Genomic DNA, 17,420 nt, shown 5'->3' with positions numbered 1-17,420 from the left:
TCTGTCCAACTTCGAATGCTTTCGCTAAATTCCGCTGTTTAGGTACGCAGGTTTTGATTCCCCTGATTATAAGGTTTCTGAGGTCTGTCATATTAGCCCGTCCCCCCTCGTCATTATGATCCCACCGGGGGTCCTCTAAGGGGTACTTCTGCTCTCCACGCTGAGGGCCGTCCTGATGCTCCCTATCCCAAATGGCCATTGCACTATTCCGGATCATGACAATTTCATCATAATTAAATAGTATTCTCATCATGGCCTGCAATTCGGCCCATGTGTATATACTGGGCCCCAGAAATTGATCTAATTGTGTTCCCACACTGACGGGGTCGTCCAGTAGACGGGGTAGTTCATTACGGAGTTGTCGGATATCCCCAGAATTTAAAGGTTGTACAACGAATCCGGTCCGTTCGTTCCCAAACGGCACCTCTCGTAAAGGGTTCATCTGTTCAACATTGTTAACCCTCTCAGCACCCAATCTCTCTTCTTGATCTCTCCGCATCTCAATTCGGGCTGATCTCCTAATGCCTGGGGTGGGCTCTTCTTCCCTTCCTGTGTCCCCCCCAGCAGGCTCTCCCTCACTGAGCATGACCTGCCGGGAACCGGGATTATCCGACGCAGGAGGGAGGTCCGCGCTGGACGCCTGGCCGTGCGCGGGTTGTACATACGGGGGCGGGGCAGAAGGGGGCAAACCGTCGGTGAGGACGTCCCAAGACTTCTGGGGCTTTCTCGGGTCTGTTTGGGGAATCAGAGGTAGAGACTTGTGGGGTCCCCGCAGTCACTCGCCAACCAGGCGGCGGCGTATTTGCTCTCTTCTGGGTCAAACGGTTGTTTTCTGTTAACATAAATATTTAGGAGTTGACACACCCAGTCTTCATCAGACCCATACTCGGGCCAAACTACCGAGGGGGCGCGGATAGGTTCTTTGGTCCATATAAAACAACAATATTTTATCATAGTCTCTTTCTTGAAGTCCTTTGTCCTACTGCTTTCCGTCCATAAACTCAATTTCCGACCCAGTGGACTATCGGGGGGTATTTCTTTTCCATTTACAGTCCTCCCTGACTTGTCCTTAGTGGACCTAAAAGTCTGATTTCCCATGGTCTATCTTCGGTCCTGGTCTTAAACGCCTAAAGCATTTTCACAGATAACCGTCAAAACCACAATTTCCCATGGTCTATCTTCGGTCCTGGTCTTAAACGCCTAAAGCATTTTCACAGATAACCGTCAAAACCACAATTTCCCATGGTCTATCTTCGGTCCTGGTCTTAAACGCTTAAAGCGTTCTCACAGATGACCGTCAAAACCACGCGGCCAACAAGGAAGAACAAAAAGAAACTCTCTCACCTTGATTCGTGCACGAAGTTGTCTGGCCTTTTTAAATGTGTGTACCCCCGTGTATAGTCACTAACCGGTCGTCCCAGCACTCGTCCGTGTGTTCCTTTTCTCGGGATCCAAAATTATTTTAATGAGCCGGGTCACTCTCTTGGCCGACGGCTGACGGACCAAGCCGATCCAGTGAGCAGTACAAATATATACCAGACGCGTCTTTTTGTATCAGACTTGATCCACGAGCCGAAGAGAGCCCCGGCAATAATTATTGCATCCCGGAAGAGCCCCCAGTTGTGCAGGATAGGGGACTCTGCGACCCCCCCATCAGGCACTCTGCTTCCCTTCCCAAGAACAAAGACACGGAGGAGTTCGTCCAAAACTATTTATTCAATTCTGCAGAACCGGGTGTTACCTCAATGGCTTCCCACGAGGCACACACACAGATTGTAATCCCCGCACGTTATATACATGTAGGAGTGGGCTGGGCCTTCTACTGTCTCAGCCAATGAGTGTTAAAGTTCCCCACTGTCCTCCTGATGGATGAGATTATTTGGTTATTCACCCAGCCAATCAGTGTTCGAGTTCCCCGCTTCTCCCTTATATGGATGATGACGTACAGCCGTGGTTGTGGGCGGTCCCTCAGCCACGAGGAAAGCTGTTTCCATTGTTCCATTCATGAAAATCTAGGGGAGTGTCTGCTCGTGCTTACTACAAGGTAGAGAAGACTAAAATGGTGGCTTTGTACTTACTTTGTGCTTACTACAACAGTTAATGATTTAAAAATTACACCACCCCCTACATATAGATGGGTTAAAACCAGGAAAGGTAGGAGGGATAGGCAAGTAGTTCAGGACTCTCCTGTGACTATCCCCATCTCAAACAAGTATGGTGTTTTGGAAAATGTAGGGGGTGATGGACTCTCAAGGGAATGTAGCACGAACAGCCAAGTTTCTGGTACTGAGAACAGCTCGAATATAATGTGGGGTATGTCAGGTTCCAAGTGATCGATTGTGGTAGGGGACTCTCTCGCTAGAAACACAGACAGATGTTTGTGCTGCCAGCAGTGAAAACCAGAAGGGTATCTTGCCTCCCTGGTGCCAGGATCAAGGATGTCTCAGAGAGGATGCAGAATGATCTGAAAGGAGAGAGGGACCAGCAGGGGATCATTGCACATATTGGAACTGGTTAGCACTGCTCCCGCAAAGCACCAGGGTCCCAGGTTCGATTCCAGCCTCGGGCGACTGTCTGTGTGAAACTTGCACATTCTCCCCGTGTCTGCGTGGGTTTCCTCCGGGTGCTCCGGTTTCCTCCCACAGTCCAAAGATGTGCAGGTCGGTGAATTGGCCGTAGTGTGAGGTGCATTAGTCAGAGGGAAATGGGTTTGGGTGGGTTGCTCTTCGGAGGGTCAGTGTGGACTGGTTGGGTTGAAGGGCCTGTTTCCACACTGTAGGGAATCTCATCTAATCTAAAACTAACGACACAGGAAGGGAAAAGGATATGATTCTGAAGGGAGAATACAGACGGTTCGGCAGGAATTGAAAAAGTATGTCCTTGAGGATAGTAATATCTGGTTTACTCCCGGTGCTATGAGCTAGTGAGGGTAGGATTAGGAGGATAGAGCAGATGAATGATGGGCTGAGGAGCTGGTGCAGGGGTGAAGAGTTCACATTTTTGGATCGTTGCAATCTCTTCTGGGTTGACGTGAGCTGGACAAGAAGGACGGATTGCACCTAAATTGGAAGGGGACTAATATACTGACAGGGAGATTTGCGAGAGCTGCTCGGGGGGATTTAAACTAGTAAGGTGGGGGAGGGGGGGTGGTGAATGGAACCCAGGGAGATAGTGAGGAAAGAGATCAATCTGAGACTGGTACAGTTGAGAGAAGAAGCAAGTCAAACAGTAAGGGCAGGCAGGGATAAAGTCGAGAACAAGGTAGGACTGATAAACTAAACTGCATTCATTTCAGTGCAAGGGGCCTAACAGGGAAGGCAGATGAACTCAGGGTATGGTTAGGAACATGGGACTGGGATATCATAGCAATTACAGAAACATGGCTCAGGGATGGGACTGGCAGCTTAATGTTCTCGGATACAAATGCTACAGGAAGGACAGAAAGGGAGGGAAAAGAGGAGGGAGAGTGGTGTTTTTAATAAGGGATCCCATAACTACTGGACTAAGGGAGGATATTCCTGGGAATACATCAAAGGAAGTTATTTGGGTGGAACGGAGGAATAAGAAAGGGATGGTCACCTTATTGGGATTGCATTCTAGACCCCCCAATAGTCAGAGGGAAATTGCGAAACAAATTTGTAAGGAGTTCTCAGTTATCTATAAAAATAATAGGGTGGTTATCGTAGGAGATTTTAAATTTCCAAACATAGACTGGGACTGCCATAGTGTTAGGGGTTTAGATGGAGAGGAATTTTTAAAATAGTGATGGAAAAGGATAGACCACATCTAAAAGTTGAATTTCTAAATTGGAGGAAGGCCAATTTTGATGGAATTCGGCAAAAACTTTCAAACGTTGATTGGGAATAGATGTTCGCAAGTAAAAGGGACAGCTGGAAAATGGGAAGCCTTCAAAAATGAGGAAATGAAAGTCCAGAGAAAGTATACTGCATTCCTGTTCAGATGAAAGGGAAGGCTGATAGCTGTAGGGAATGCTGGATGATGAGAGAAATTGAGGTTTTAGTAAAGGGAAAAAAAAGGAAGCATATGCCAGGTATAGACAGCAGAGATCGAGTGAATCCTTGGAAAAGTATAAAGGCAGTAGGAGTATACTTGAGAGAGAAATCAGGAGGGCAAAAAGGGGACATGAGATAGTGTTAGCAAGTAAGGTTAAGAAGAATCCAAAGGGAGTTTATAAATACATTAATAACAAAGGGGTAACTAGGGAGAGAATAGGGCCCCTCAAAGATCAGCAAGACGGTCTATGTATGGAGCCGCAGGAGACTGGGGAGATACTGAACAAGTAGTTTGCATGATGTTTATCATGAAGGAAGACATGGAAGACACAGAAAGTAAGGAAATAGATGGTGACATTTTAAAAAATGTCCACATTACAGAGGAAGAGGTGTTGGATGTCTCGAAACACATAAAAGTGGATAAATCCCCAGGACCTTATCAGGTGTACCCTAGAACGTTGTGGCAAGCTAAGCAAGTGATTGCTGGGCCTTTTCCTGAGATATCTGTATCATCGATAGCCACAGGTGAGGTGCTGGAAGACTGGAGGTTGGCTACCGTGGTGCTACTGTTGAAGAATGGTGGTAAGGAGAAGCCAGGGGACTACAGACCAGTGAGCCTGATGTTGGTGGTGGGCAAGTTGTTGGAGGGAGTCCTGAGGGACAGGCTGTACCTGAATTTGGAAAGGCAAGGACTGATTAAGGACAGTCAGCGTGGCTTTGTGCGTGGGAAATCATGTCTCGTGACTTGATTGAGTTTTTTGAAGAAGTAACATTGATGAGGGATTGATGAGGGCAGAGCGGTGGACGTGATCTATGTGGACTTCAGTAAGGCGTTCGACAATGTTCCTCATGGGAGACCTGCTAGCAAGGTTAGATCTCATGCAATACAGGGAGAACTAGCCATTTGGATACAGAGCTGGCTCGAAGGTAGGAGATAGAAGGTGGTGGTGCAGGGTTGCTTTTCAGACTGGAGGCCTGTGACCAGTGGAGTGCCACAAGGATCGGTGCTGGGTCCACTGTTTTTAGTCATTTATATAAATGATTTGGATGTGAGCATAGGAGGTATTGTTAGTAAGTTTGTAGATAACATCAAAATTGGAGTAAACAGCGAAGATGAGAGGGGAAAGATTTAAAAGGGACCTAAGGGGCAACATTTTCACACAGAGGGTGGTACGTGGAGGGAAGGAGCTGCCAGAGGGAGCGGTTTGCTGCTGCCTAGTCTCCTGAACGGGGAGCGGACTTAACAGAAAACTCTGAGTCCCAGAGGAAAGGCATTGAATCAATTAACCGAATAATCAATTATCTGAACGAAATAGTGCCTGCCCCTCTGTGCTGTATATGAAATCCCAGCATCAAACAGAGCCTCGAACAGCATCTACAATCACGAGAGCATTTGTCGGTTTCCAAGAACACGAGAGAGAGAGACAGTTGCCTCGCCTCGGGCATGCGTTTATTTTCCCTGCCATTTTGTTCATGAACGGCCCGATAAAGTGATAGGAATAAAGCACTTGCATTTGCAAAGGGCTGTGTAACTAACCCTGACGTAAAATCTATCCAGTCACTGATGCTGGAGCTGCTTATGCTTCTCTGGTCTTGCCAGCATTTTCACACGTCCTTCAGTACAGGTAATCCGAATTCACTCACCTCTTGGATATAACGTTTCTGCAGGACCTTGAGATCTTCTTCGGATAATTCAAACTTCGGATAATTGATATCTGGATAATCGAAGTTCCTCTGTATTCTTTAAGGACTTTAAAAAGTTAAACATTACTTTCACAGAATAAGTTGAAAAGTAAAGGCTCGCAAGCATATACTCCATCTCTCACACACTCACACACACACACTCACACACTCACACGCACACACTCACACGCACACACTCACACGCACACACTCACACGCACACTCTCACACGCACACTCTCACGCACACACTCTCACACACACACTCACACACACACACTCACACACACACACACACTCACACACTCACATATATAAGTCTCTCTGAGGTGAAATTGCATTTGCAGAATTATATTTGCAGGTTCATTCTATTTTATTCAAAAAGAACACAATCAGCAGGCAGTTAATCCAGGAGACATTTTATAAATTCCTACTTTGAAAATAGAACAAGTCTGACTCAAGATGGGAATAGATACAGTTTCTAACCCCACATCTTTAATGCATTGTCTGAGCTGTCACCGTTTTTTATAAAACCTGAAGTTATCACAAGAATGTGACTTGAAAGAAGTTCTGGGATTTGCATATCAGTGAATCGAAACCTGAAACCCGTTCTAAAAGATGAATGACTTAACAGCAATCCAGACTTGTTCAATACATCGTTTCAGTTGTTTGACACTATGATTTTTTGCGATAACTTCTGTGTCACATGATCCTGCTCCACAGGTACCAGATGAAGGGGCAGTGGCCGAAAGCTGGCACGACCAAATAAACCTGATGGACTATAACCTGGTGTTGTGGGATTTTTTTTAATTTTGAAAAATAAAGAAATGAGGTAATGATTAAAATTAAAGCCCTTCGGAAAACAAAGGCATTCAGTTAAAGGTTCAGCAGTCTTTGATGAGACCCCCGCTTACCTCGCTCTGGTCGAGACCTCAGCTGCCTGTTATCGATCCCACTGCTGCAGTTACCGGGGACCTCCCTCATCGCTCGCTCTCCATCGTTGTTGGTAATGCTGAAGCTGCCACCTCTGTGATCTCCTTCTGGTCCCTCTGGGACATGGCCCAGCAGGACCCACTCACACACCGAGACACTGCCACACTGGGCTGAGGGACCAGGCCGAGACACTGCCACACTGGGCTGAGGGAGCAGGCCGAGACACTGCCACACTGGGCTGAGGGAGCAGGCCGAGACACTGCCACACTGGGCTGAGGGACCAGGCCGAGACACTGCCACACTGGGCTGAGGGACCAGGCCGAGACACTGCCACACTGGGCTGAGGGAGCAGGCCGAGGCACTGCCAAACTGGGCTGAGAGAGCAGGCCGAGGCACTACCACACTGGGATGAGGGAGCAGGCCGAGACACTGACACACTGGGCTGAGGGAGCAGCCCGAGGCACTTCCAAACTGGGCTGAGAGAGCAGGCCGAGGCACTACCACACTGGGCTGAGGGACCAGGCCGAGACACTGCCACACTGGGCTGAGGGACCAGGCCGAGACACTGCCACACTGGGCTGAGGGACCAGGCCGAGACACTGCCACACTGGGCTGAGGGACCAGGCCGAGACACTGCCACACTGGGCTGAGGGAGCAGGCCGAGGCACTGCCAAACTGGGATGAGGGAGCAGGCCGAGACACTGCCACACTGGGCTGAGAGAGCAGGCCGAGGCACTGCCACACTGGGCTGAGAGAGCAGGCCGAGACACTGCCACACTGGGCTGAGGGAGCAGGCCGAGACACTGCCACACTGGGCTGAGGGACCAGGCCGAGACACTGCCACACTGGGCTGAGGGACCAGGCCGAGACACTGCCACACTGGGCTGAGGGAGCAGGCCGAGGCACTGCCAAACTGGGCTGAGAGAGCAGGCCGAGGCACTACCACACTGGGATGAGGGAGCAGGCCGAGACACTGACACACTGGGCTGAGGGAGCAGCCCGAGGCACTTCCAAACTGGGCTGAGAGAGCAGGCCGAGGCACTACCACACTGGGATGAGGGAGCAGGCCGAGACACTGCCACACTGGGCTGAGAGAGCAGGCCGAGGCACTGCCACACTGGGCTGAGAGAGCAGGCCGAGACACTGCCACACTGGGCTGAGGGAGCAGGCCGAGACACTGCCACACTGGGCTGAGGGACCAGGCCGAGACACTGTCACACTGGGCTGAGGGAGCAGGCCGAGACACTGCCACACTGGGCTGAGGGAGCAGGCCGAGACACTGTCACACTGGGCTGAGGGAGCAGGCCGAGACACTGCCACACTGGGCTGAGGGACCAGGCCGAGACACTACCACACTGGGCTGAGGGATCAGGCTGAGACACTGCCACACTGGGCTGAGGGAGCAGGCTGAGACACTGCCACACTGGGCTGAGGGACCAGGCCGAGATACTGCCACACTGGGCTGAGGGACCAGGCCGAGATACTGCCACACTGGGCTGAGGGACCAGGCCGAGACACTGCCACACTGGGCCGGGGGAGCAGGCCGAGACACTGCCACACTGGGCCGGGGGAGCAGGCCGAGACACTGCCACACTGGGCCGGGGGAGCAGGCCGAGACACTGCCACACTGGGCTGAGGTACCAGGCTGAGACACTGCCACACTGGGCTGAGGGACCAGGCCGAGACACTGCCACACTGGGCCGGGGGAGCAGGCTGAGACACTGCCACACTGGGCTGAGGTACCAGGCTGAGACACTGCCACACTGGGCTGAGGGACCAGGCCGAGATGCTGCCACACTGGGCTGAGGGAGCAGGCCGAGATACTGCCACACTGGGCTGAGTAACCAGGCCACGACACTGCCACACTGGGCTGAGGGACCAGGCCGAGATACTGCCACACTGGGCTGAGTAACCAGGCCGAGACACTGCCACACTGGGCTGAGGGACCAGGCTGAGACACTGCCATACTGGGCTGAGGGACCAGGCCGAGACACTGCCACACTGGGCTGAGGGACCAGGCCGAGGCACTGCCACACTGGGCTGAGGGACCAGGCCGATGCACTGCCACACTGGGCTGAGGGACCAGGCCGGAACACTGCCACACTGGGCTGAGGGATCAGGCCGAGACACTGCCACACTGGGCTGAGGGAGCAGGCCGAGACACTGCCACACTGGGCTGAGGGACCAGGCAGAGACACTGCCACACTGGGCTGAGGGATCAGGCTGAGACACTGCCACACTGGGCTGAGGGACCAGGCCGAGACACTGCCACACTGGGCTGAGGGACCAGGCCGAGAGAAGTAAAAGGTGATGTTCTGTGCTGTCCTGATTGGAACTACATCACTGTCTCTGGGTCGAAATCCGGGAATTCCTTTCCCAAACCGTACAGCTCAGGGACCGCACCGGGTCAAGAGGGCAGCTCATCCCCCGCCTCCTAAATTAGGGGCAATTAGGGAAAGACAATAAATGCTGGGCCCATCCAGGAACGCAGGAGTCCTCGGGGGTCCGTCTGATTCTCCCCTTCCTCTTGCAGGACCTCTTCGCCACTCCCAGGTCCCACTCGGTCTTATCCCCCACCTCCACCTCCCAGTAGTGCCTCCCCGATGTGAATCCCTCCGACCCCAGCACACAGGCGCACCGGTCGAACCTCTGGGGCAGGTCCGGGAGCTCCTGCCTTCGGTCTCCCATCCTCACGGCCGACTGGTCCTCACTCAGGACCAGCCAGGGGTTGGCGGTTTTCGGATTCAGGGTCAGAGCGGCCGGCACTGAGCGGGGGAAGAAAAACAACACAGAAAGAAAAGGCAGAGGGTGAATGAGTTAAATCGAACCCGGGTCCCTGGCGCTGTGAGGCAGCAACACCAACCACTGAGACACCGTGCCACCCCCATTAGCCTGTTATCATCAGGGAACGTGCTCGGGTCCACGGGAAAAGGTATAATGGGAGAGTACTCAGAAAACAGTGATAACATTGGGCAGAGTCAGCATGGATTTCCGAAAGGGAAATCGTGCTCGTCAAAGTGATTGGATGTAACTCGTGAAGTTGCTCAGGGGGAGCCGCTGGATGTGGTTTACTTGGACTTTCAGGAGGCCTTTACTGAGGTCCCGGGTAAGAGATCAACGTGTAAACTGAAAGTGCATGGAATTGCGAGGGCAGGGTGGTACGGGGTATTGACATGGACTGAGGTGGCTGACAGGCAGAAAACAATGAATAGAATAATATAGAACATTACAGCACAGTACAGGCCCTTCGGCCCTCGATGTTGCACTGACCTGCACCAATCTGAAGCCCATCTAACCTACACTATTACATTTTTGTCCATATGTTTATCCAATGACCATTTAAATGCCCTTAAAGTTGGTGCGTCTATGACTGTTGCAGGCAGTACATTCCACACCTGTACTACTCTGAGTAAAGAAACTACGTCAGATATCTGCCCTATAACTATCACCCCTCAATGTAACTCTATGTTCCCTCGAACTAGCTATCACCATCTGAGGAAAAAGGCTCTCACTCTCCACCCTATCTAACCCCCTGATTATCTTATATGTCTCAATTAAGTCACCTCTCAACCTACTTCTCTCTTACAAAAACAGCTTCAAGTCCCTCAGCCTTTCCTCATCAGACCTTCCCTCCATACCAGGCAACATCCTCGTAAATCTCCTCTGAACCCTTTCCAATGTTTCCACATCCTTCCGATAATGTGGTGACCAGAACTGTATGCAATACACCAAGTGAGGCCGCATCAGAATTTTGTACAGCTGCAGCCTGACCTCAATCCCTCCACCAATAAAACCTAACACACCGTATGCCTTCTTAACAACCCTATCAATCTGGGTGGCAACTTTCAGGGATCTAAGCATATGGACACTGAGATCTCTCTGCTCATCTACACGACCAAGAATCTTACTGTTAACCCAGTACTCTGCATTCCTGTTACTCTTTCCAAAGTGAATCACCTCACATTTTTCTGTATTAAACTCCATTTGCCACCTCTCTGCCCAGCTCTGCAGCTTATCTATAACCTGCAACCACCTTTGGCGTTATCCATAACTCTACCAACCTTAGTGTCATCCGCAAATTTACTAACCCATCCTTCTACGCCTCATCCAGGTCATTTATAAAAATGACAAACAGCAGTGGCCCCAAAACAGAGCCTTGTGGTATACCACAAGTAACAAAACTCTGGGATGAACATTTCCCATCAACCACCATGCTCTGTCTTCTTTCAGCGAGCTAATTTCTAATCCAAACCGCTAAACCACCCTCAATCCCATGCCTCCGTATTTTGTGCAATAGCCTACCTTGGGGAACCTTATCAAACACCTTACTGAAACCCCTATACACCACATCGACCGCTTTACCCTCATCCACCTGTTTGGTCACCTTCTCAAAGAACTCAGTAAGGTTTGTGAGACACGACCTACCCTTCACAAAACCTTGTTGAATATCCTTAATCAATTTATTTCTTTATTATAAATCTTATTATAAATCCTGTCTCTTATAACCTCGTCCAACACTTTACCCTCAACCGAAGTAAGGCCCACTGCTCTATAATTCCCAGGGTTGGGTCAGGATAAACAGGTCACTTTCTCAATGGCAGCCCCTGTCCAGCGTCCCCTGTAATTTTCTGACTGCGCGGGCTTCCAACTCGGATACGCGGCAGTGACTTTGGGAACGGTGTACAGTTCTGGTCACCACATTACCAAAAGGATGTGGATGCTTTGGAGAGGGTGCAGAGAAGGTTTACGAGGATGTTGCCTGGGATGGAAGGTGCTAGCTATGAAGAGAGATTGAGTAGGTTCGGTTTCCTTTCATTAGAGAAATGGAGATTGAGGGGGCACCTGATTGAGTTTTACAAAATCATGAAAGGGATAGACAGGGTGGATAGAGATAAGCTTTTTCCCAGGGTGAAGGATTCAATAACGAGAGGTCACACTTTCAAGGTGAGAGGTGAAACGTTTAAGGGGGATACATGCGGCAAGTACTTTACCGCATGTGGGTGGTGGGTATCTGGAACGCGTTGCCAGCAGAGGTGGCAGAGGCAGGCACAGTGGATTCATTTAAGATGCGTCTGGACAGATGTATGAGTAGGTGGGGAGCAGAGGGATCCAGATGCTTAGGAACTGGGCGACAGGTTTAGACAGTAGATTTGGATCGGCTCAGGCTTGGAGGGCCGAAGGGCCTGTTCTTTGTTCTAACCAGGAACCAACACCAGTTGAGCGAGTGGGAAAATATTTGGCAGATGGAGTATAATGTGGATCAATGGGAGGTGAACCTTCCAACAGGTGGCTATTGGCAAGAGTGGGAGAGGTGCTCAAGTTGTGTTTAATTCCCTCCCCCCAACACCGCCTCATATTTTCTTTTCCATTTTCCTCCGCCACGTTCTTTGAAATCACTGCTCTACTAACTGGGACTGAGAACACAGACATCTCTTTACCTGGGCTGATAGTGTCCAGCATTTCTCTCCAGGCAATATACTGCAAGGGACCTCTGAATATCCCCAGAGGATGATCCAGGCCCACCAGTTCCATCGCATTGTGACTAATCCTGCAAGTTCAATGTTCAAAGGTTGAAAAACATATTTCCTTTCTTTTTGCATTAAAAGATTAAGCTGTGTTTGTTAACAATTTGTGTTTGTAAATAAAGGAAAGTCATACTTGGCATTCCAGGAATCTTTCTCCTGAAACAAAACAGAAACACAAGTCAACTTTTGACAGACAGATCAAAACCTGAATACGATGACACGGGACAAGGTCAAAAGTCACATGACACCAGGTTATAGTTGGACAAGTTTATTTGAAAACACTAGCTTTAGGAGCGCTGCTCCTGCATCAAGTGCGAGTGAGAGAGGGAGACCGTAGACGCAGAGTTTATAGGGAAAAGATCAAAGGGTCATACAACACGTGTGAATGGATTGAACACGCTCCCTCGGAACACGGGTCAGGCCATTTCGGACTGAGATAAGGAGGGATTTCTTTGAACCGGAGAGTGGTGATCCTGGTCAATTCTCTGCCCCAGAGGAGTGCAGAGTCTCACTCATTGAGTCATAGTCGCAGAGTCATAAAGCTCAGAAACAGACCCTTCAGTCCAACCAGTCCCGGCTGATCCTAATCCCAAACGAAACCAGTCCCACCTCCCTGGAGAAAGTGAGGACTGCAGATGCTGGAGATCAAAGTCGAAGAGTGCGGTGCTGGAAAAGCACAGCCAGTCAGGCAGCATTCCAGATGAAGAGCTTTTATTCGAAACGTTGACTCTTCTGCTCCTTGGATGCTGCCTGACCGGCTGTGCTTTTCCAGCACCACACTCTTCGACACTAGTCCAACCTACCTGCTCATCCCCAAATCCCTCCAAACCTGTCCTATTCACGGACTTATCCAAATGTCTTTGAAACATTGTAATTGTGCCCACATCCACCACTTCCTCAGGAAGTTCACTTCACACACAAACCACCTTCTGTGGAAAGCATTTGCCCTGTGTCCTTTAAAATCTCTCTCCTCTCACTTTAAACATATACCCCCTCCTCTTGAAATCCCTCATCCCAGGTGCCATTCACCTGATCTATGGCCCTCATGATTATATGAACCTCTATAAGGTCACCCCTCAATCGCCTACGCTCCAATGAGGAAGGCCCCAGCCTCTCCTTCTAACTCAAACCTTTCTATACCCAGGAACATCCTGGGAAATCCCTTGAGATTTCCAGTATCTGACATTAACCCGTCACGATTTTATAAACCTCTCTAAGGTCACGATCCAGTGAGGAGGGTCCCACCCTATCCAGCCTTTCAGGACAACACAGACCTTCCATTCCCAGAAACATCCTGGTAAATCCCTGGAGATTTCCAGATATCAGGGGATACAGAGATATTGCAGGAAAATGGTCTTGGGATAAAAGATGGGCCATGATCTGGTTGCACTGTTTTAAAGCACGTTTGCTGGGCTGAATGGCCCCCGCCTGGTCCTCATTCCCAGTCACCCCTTCACTTCCAATGATAGGGATACAGAACACTGAACCCCCCCTCCCCAGTGGGTACGTAGGGGGCAGCGTTTACTCCCCACTCCAGGTGATTCTTGGCAATACCAAGATGCCGATTACCGAAGACTGCTACGTTTCTCTCCTTACCTTGAGGATGGTCAATACGTCCGGCCGATCGAGCCGCGACTGAAACTCGGTCAGAACCCGCTCGGCGGAGTCCAGGGCACCCTGAATCTCCCTCAGGTTCCCTCGCATAGCCTCCAGGATCATCCCCTCCCGTGCACGGAGATCTCCGTCCAGGCGCCGCTCCATCTCACTCAGAGTCCGGTGCATCTTGGCGAGTTCATACTTGATGTGGACTTGCAGATTGCGTGACTGCTCCTGAACCCATTGGAACACAGGCACACGATCAAAATGTTTCAAACCGGGGAGTTGGGGGTGGTGGGGTGGGGGGGGGGGAGAGGGAAAGAAACTGGGGTTTGGAGAAGTGACCAAACGGGCGTCTCACCTTGACTTGGGAGATCTTCTGCTCCTGGTTGAATTTAGCCTTGAGCAGCTGGGCCTTCCTTTTGGCGGCCAAATCCAAGGACGATTTCAGCTGATCCTGTAAACGAGAGCAGAAATTCCTGAACGGGGGCCTTCAGACGTTCCCAGAAAAGTGGATTGGGCAGGATGAAGTGTTGTGGAATCCACCCCCCTCCAATCTCTCTGCACAACGGGACAGACGTGGTCCCATTCAGCCCCATTGTATGTCTGCTGCCATCTTCCTGGATTCAATTCCCTCTTGGGTGCACACCCCACCCCCAACCCCACTCCCGCCCTCTTGGACCTGCCTCTGTCATGCACCCAGACAGAGCATCCCAAACCCCAAAATCCCACAGGACGGAGAAAGCCTTTCCCTTCCTATCTCCTCGGCTTCTCCGACCAGTACTGTCCCTCATATCTGTACACGCCCTGGTTCTCAATCCTCTAACCAACCAGGACATATTTCTCCCACTCCACTCTGCCCAGACCCATCGTGATTTTCAACACTTGCCCAGCAGTAATTCACCAAGGTGACAAAGATTGGAGAGTTCGAGTCATGAGGAGAGGCTAGGACTGTTTCTCTGGAGCCGAGGAGGCTGCGGGGTGACATTAGAGAGGTTTGGAAAATTATGACAGGCAAAGATACAGTGAATAGCCAAAGTATTTTCCCCTGGGAAGGGTAGTCCAAAACTAGTGGACATAGGTTTAAGGTGAGAGGGGAGAGACTTGAAAGAGATCTGAGGGACAAGTCTTTCACACAGAGGCTGGTGCGTACACGGAACGAGCTGCCAGAGGAAGTAGTGGAACATTTAAGACTTTCAGACAGATACATGGATAGGAAGGGTTTAGAGAGAGATATGGGCCAAATGCAGGCAAGTGGGACGAGTTCAGTATAAGATACTGCGTCGGCATGGACGGGTTGGGCCGAAGGGCCTGTTTTCTTGCTGTGTGACTCTTATCAAATCTAACCTTGGCTTTCTCTTGTCCCAGAAAAGACTGTCACCAGTCTATGTGACTGAAGCTCCTCAGCCCGAGGTCAGTCCTCATCAATCTACACTGAGAGTTCTCTCTCTCTCTCTCTAATTCATACACACGTACGAGCTTACGGGGAAAGGTGTAGGATGAGACTGCTGTGGGATGTTTCTCCTGAAGGTACAGAGGACACCAGTTAGACCAAAGCTGGAATACTGTGAAGACGCCAGTGGAGGCAGCCCAGAAAAGGTTTGTTTGGCTGGTCCTGGATCTGGAGGGATTTTGTTTTGAGGTTCATTAAGAGGTTTGAAGATTCGGAGGTGACTTTATGAAAATGTACATGATCCTTCAGAGATTTGACAGGGTAGCTGTGGAAATGTTGTTTCCACTTGTGGGAGAGTCTGGGACCAAAGGGCATCATCCAAGAATAAGGGGGTGTCTATTTAAGACAGAGATGAGGAGGAATTTCATCTCTTTTAGAGGGGAGTGAATCTGTGCAATTCTCTACCACTGAGAGCTAGAGAGGTTGTGCTGTTAAGGACATCCAAGGCGGACCAGACAGGTTTTTAATGAGTGAGGGAATCAAAGGTTATGGGGAAAAGATCGGAAACTGGAGTCAGGGATTATCAGATCAGCCAGGATCACATTGATGAGAGGAGCTGACTCGATGGGCTGAATGGCCTATTTCTGATCCTCACCCTCCATCAGGGCTTTTGCCCAAAATGTTGACTCTCCTGCTCCTCAGATGCTGCCTGACCTGCTGTGCTTTTCCAACACCACCCAGTTCAACTCTGATTCTCCAGCATCTGCAGTCCTCACTTTCTCCTACTTCAGCTCCTCCCTGTTAGCCTCATACCTCTACAGAGGCTGGAAAATGGTCACCAACTCCCCCTTTGTTTCCACATCAACAGTTCTTGACTGCAGTACTGCCTCGTTCAGATTCAGGTACCAGAGTGTCAATAATTTTTAAATATTCATTCACGGGATGTGGGCATCGCTGGCCAGGCCAGCATTTATTACCCATCCCTAATTGCCCAGAGGGCAGTTAAGTGTCAAACCCCTTTGCTGTGGGTCTGGAGTGACACGTAGGCCAGACCAGGTAAGGATGGCAGTAACAATAATCACCAATGGATTCCTGGTCAGCGTTAGATCCTTAAATCTAGATTTTATTTTAGATTGAATTTAATTTCCACCATCTGTGCAGAGGCGGGATTTGAACCCGGGTCCCCAGAACATTACCTGGGTGCTCCCCTTACACCCCCAGCCCAAGTCCTGAAGAAGGGTTACACCTGAAACATTGACCTCTCCACCTCCTGATGCTGCCTGGCTTGCTGTGCTCTCCCAGCCTCCTGCTTGTCCAACTCTGGGTTAACACAACACCACTCAGTCCATCACCTCCTCATGGGGTATCCCTGAGGGTCACCTCCTGGTGTCAGCCCCCACCCGGGGGAGCTCAGACTCTGTGGCTGACCTGGTTCCGATCCTCTACCCTCAGGGTCTCAGCGAATGTCCCTAAAACTGGAGCTTCCCAGAATTGAGGGACAGAGTCCTGCACCGGTTGAACGCGTGGTCTGCTCCCTCCGGTTGGCCTTGTTCACCTTGTAAAGGCCCACAGCCTCATTGAGGGGGATGAAGGTGTGATATCTGTGCTCCCGGCTGTCCCGGCAGATGCTGCAGAGGAGCTCCTGGTCGGTTTCACACAGCAGCTTCACTCCTTCCTGGTGCAGCTCACAGTGGAGCTGCTGGCTCGCCATCCTCCGGGTCCTGCTCAGCTGCCTCGCCCTCCCGGCCAGGTTGGTGAGAGCCCGGTTCGACCTGAGGGTTAGCCCCGGGAACACCTGCAGACACTCGGGGCAGAAGTTGGTCTCCTGGGCTTGCCAGCAGCCTGTGATACAGGAGCGGCAGTAACTGTGACCACAGTCCAGGGTCACTGGATCCACAAACAGCCCGAGGCACACCGCACAAACCAACTCCTCTCTCCAGCTCCCAGCCCGCTGCCCGGAATCCATCCCGCCGGCAACTCCCAGCGTTTGGCGGTGTCCTGCTCTGAGATTCACTTCCTCGTGTTCTTACAGAGAGCAGTGCAGGCACGGTTCCTGGGTGGGAAGGGACGGAAGAGGTGTGTTTGAACCCGCAGCCAGCCTGCGAGTGTAATTTGATCCACTCACTGAGACCAGAGCCAACCCACTGACAATGCACTAACAGAGCAACCCGCCAGATCACTGAGGGAGAACGGTTCAGAATACCGTGCACACAGCACTGAGACACCTGACAGTTCAGAATATACACAGCACTGAGACACCTGACAGTTCAGAATACAC

At 50.7% G+C, this 17,420-nt stretch overlaps 1 protein-coding gene across 1 annotated transcript; it reads right to left on the bottom strand.

The window, feature by feature from the left end:
• Positions 1-9,067: 9,067 nt before the first annotated feature.
• Positions 9,068-17,134, bottom strand: LOC148140607 (zinc-binding protein A33-like). The gene is made up of 6 exons (XM_087978965.1): positions 16,698-17,134; positions 14,111-14,206; positions 13,750-13,983; positions 12,287-12,309; positions 12,067-12,176; positions 9,068-9,393 (listed from the first exon to the last, which is right to left on the bottom strand). Exons 1-6 carry the CDS (start codon positions 17,106-17,108, stop codon positions 9,068-9,070), a joined length of 1,200 nt encoding a protein of 399 aa, XP_087835091.1. The 5' UTR covers positions 17,109-17,134.
• Between the last annotated feature and the right edge of the window lie 286 nt (positions 17,135-17,420).

Source organism: Chiloscyllium plagiosum, unplaced genomic scaffold (genome assembly GCF_037043375.1).
Source record: "Chiloscyllium plagiosum isolate Xiang-an unplaced genomic scaffold, Cpla_swu_hap1 HiC_scaffold_35, whole genome shotgun sequence".
In the NCBI taxonomy this organism is placed as follows: Eukaryota; Metazoa; Chordata; class Chondrichthyes; order Orectolobiformes; family Hemiscylliidae; genus Chiloscyllium; species Chiloscyllium plagiosum.
Note: the sequence above shows the minus strand (reverse complement) of the source record. Positions and strands in the feature narration are given on the sequence as shown.

Coding starts and splice junctions, on each gene's coding strand:
- LOC148140607 (XM_087978965.1), bottom strand. CDS start 17,108: ATGGATTCCGGGCAGCGGGCTGGGAGCTGGAGAGAGGAGTTGGTTTGT. Junction 14,207..16,697: donor AGGCTGTGGGCCTTTACAAG/GTGAACAAGGCC, acceptor TCTCGTTTACAG/GATCAGCTGAAATCGTCCTT. Junction 13,984..14,110: donor AGAAGATCTCCCAAGTCAAG/GTGAGACGCCCG, acceptor CAATGGGTTCAG/GAGCAGTCACGCAATCTGCA.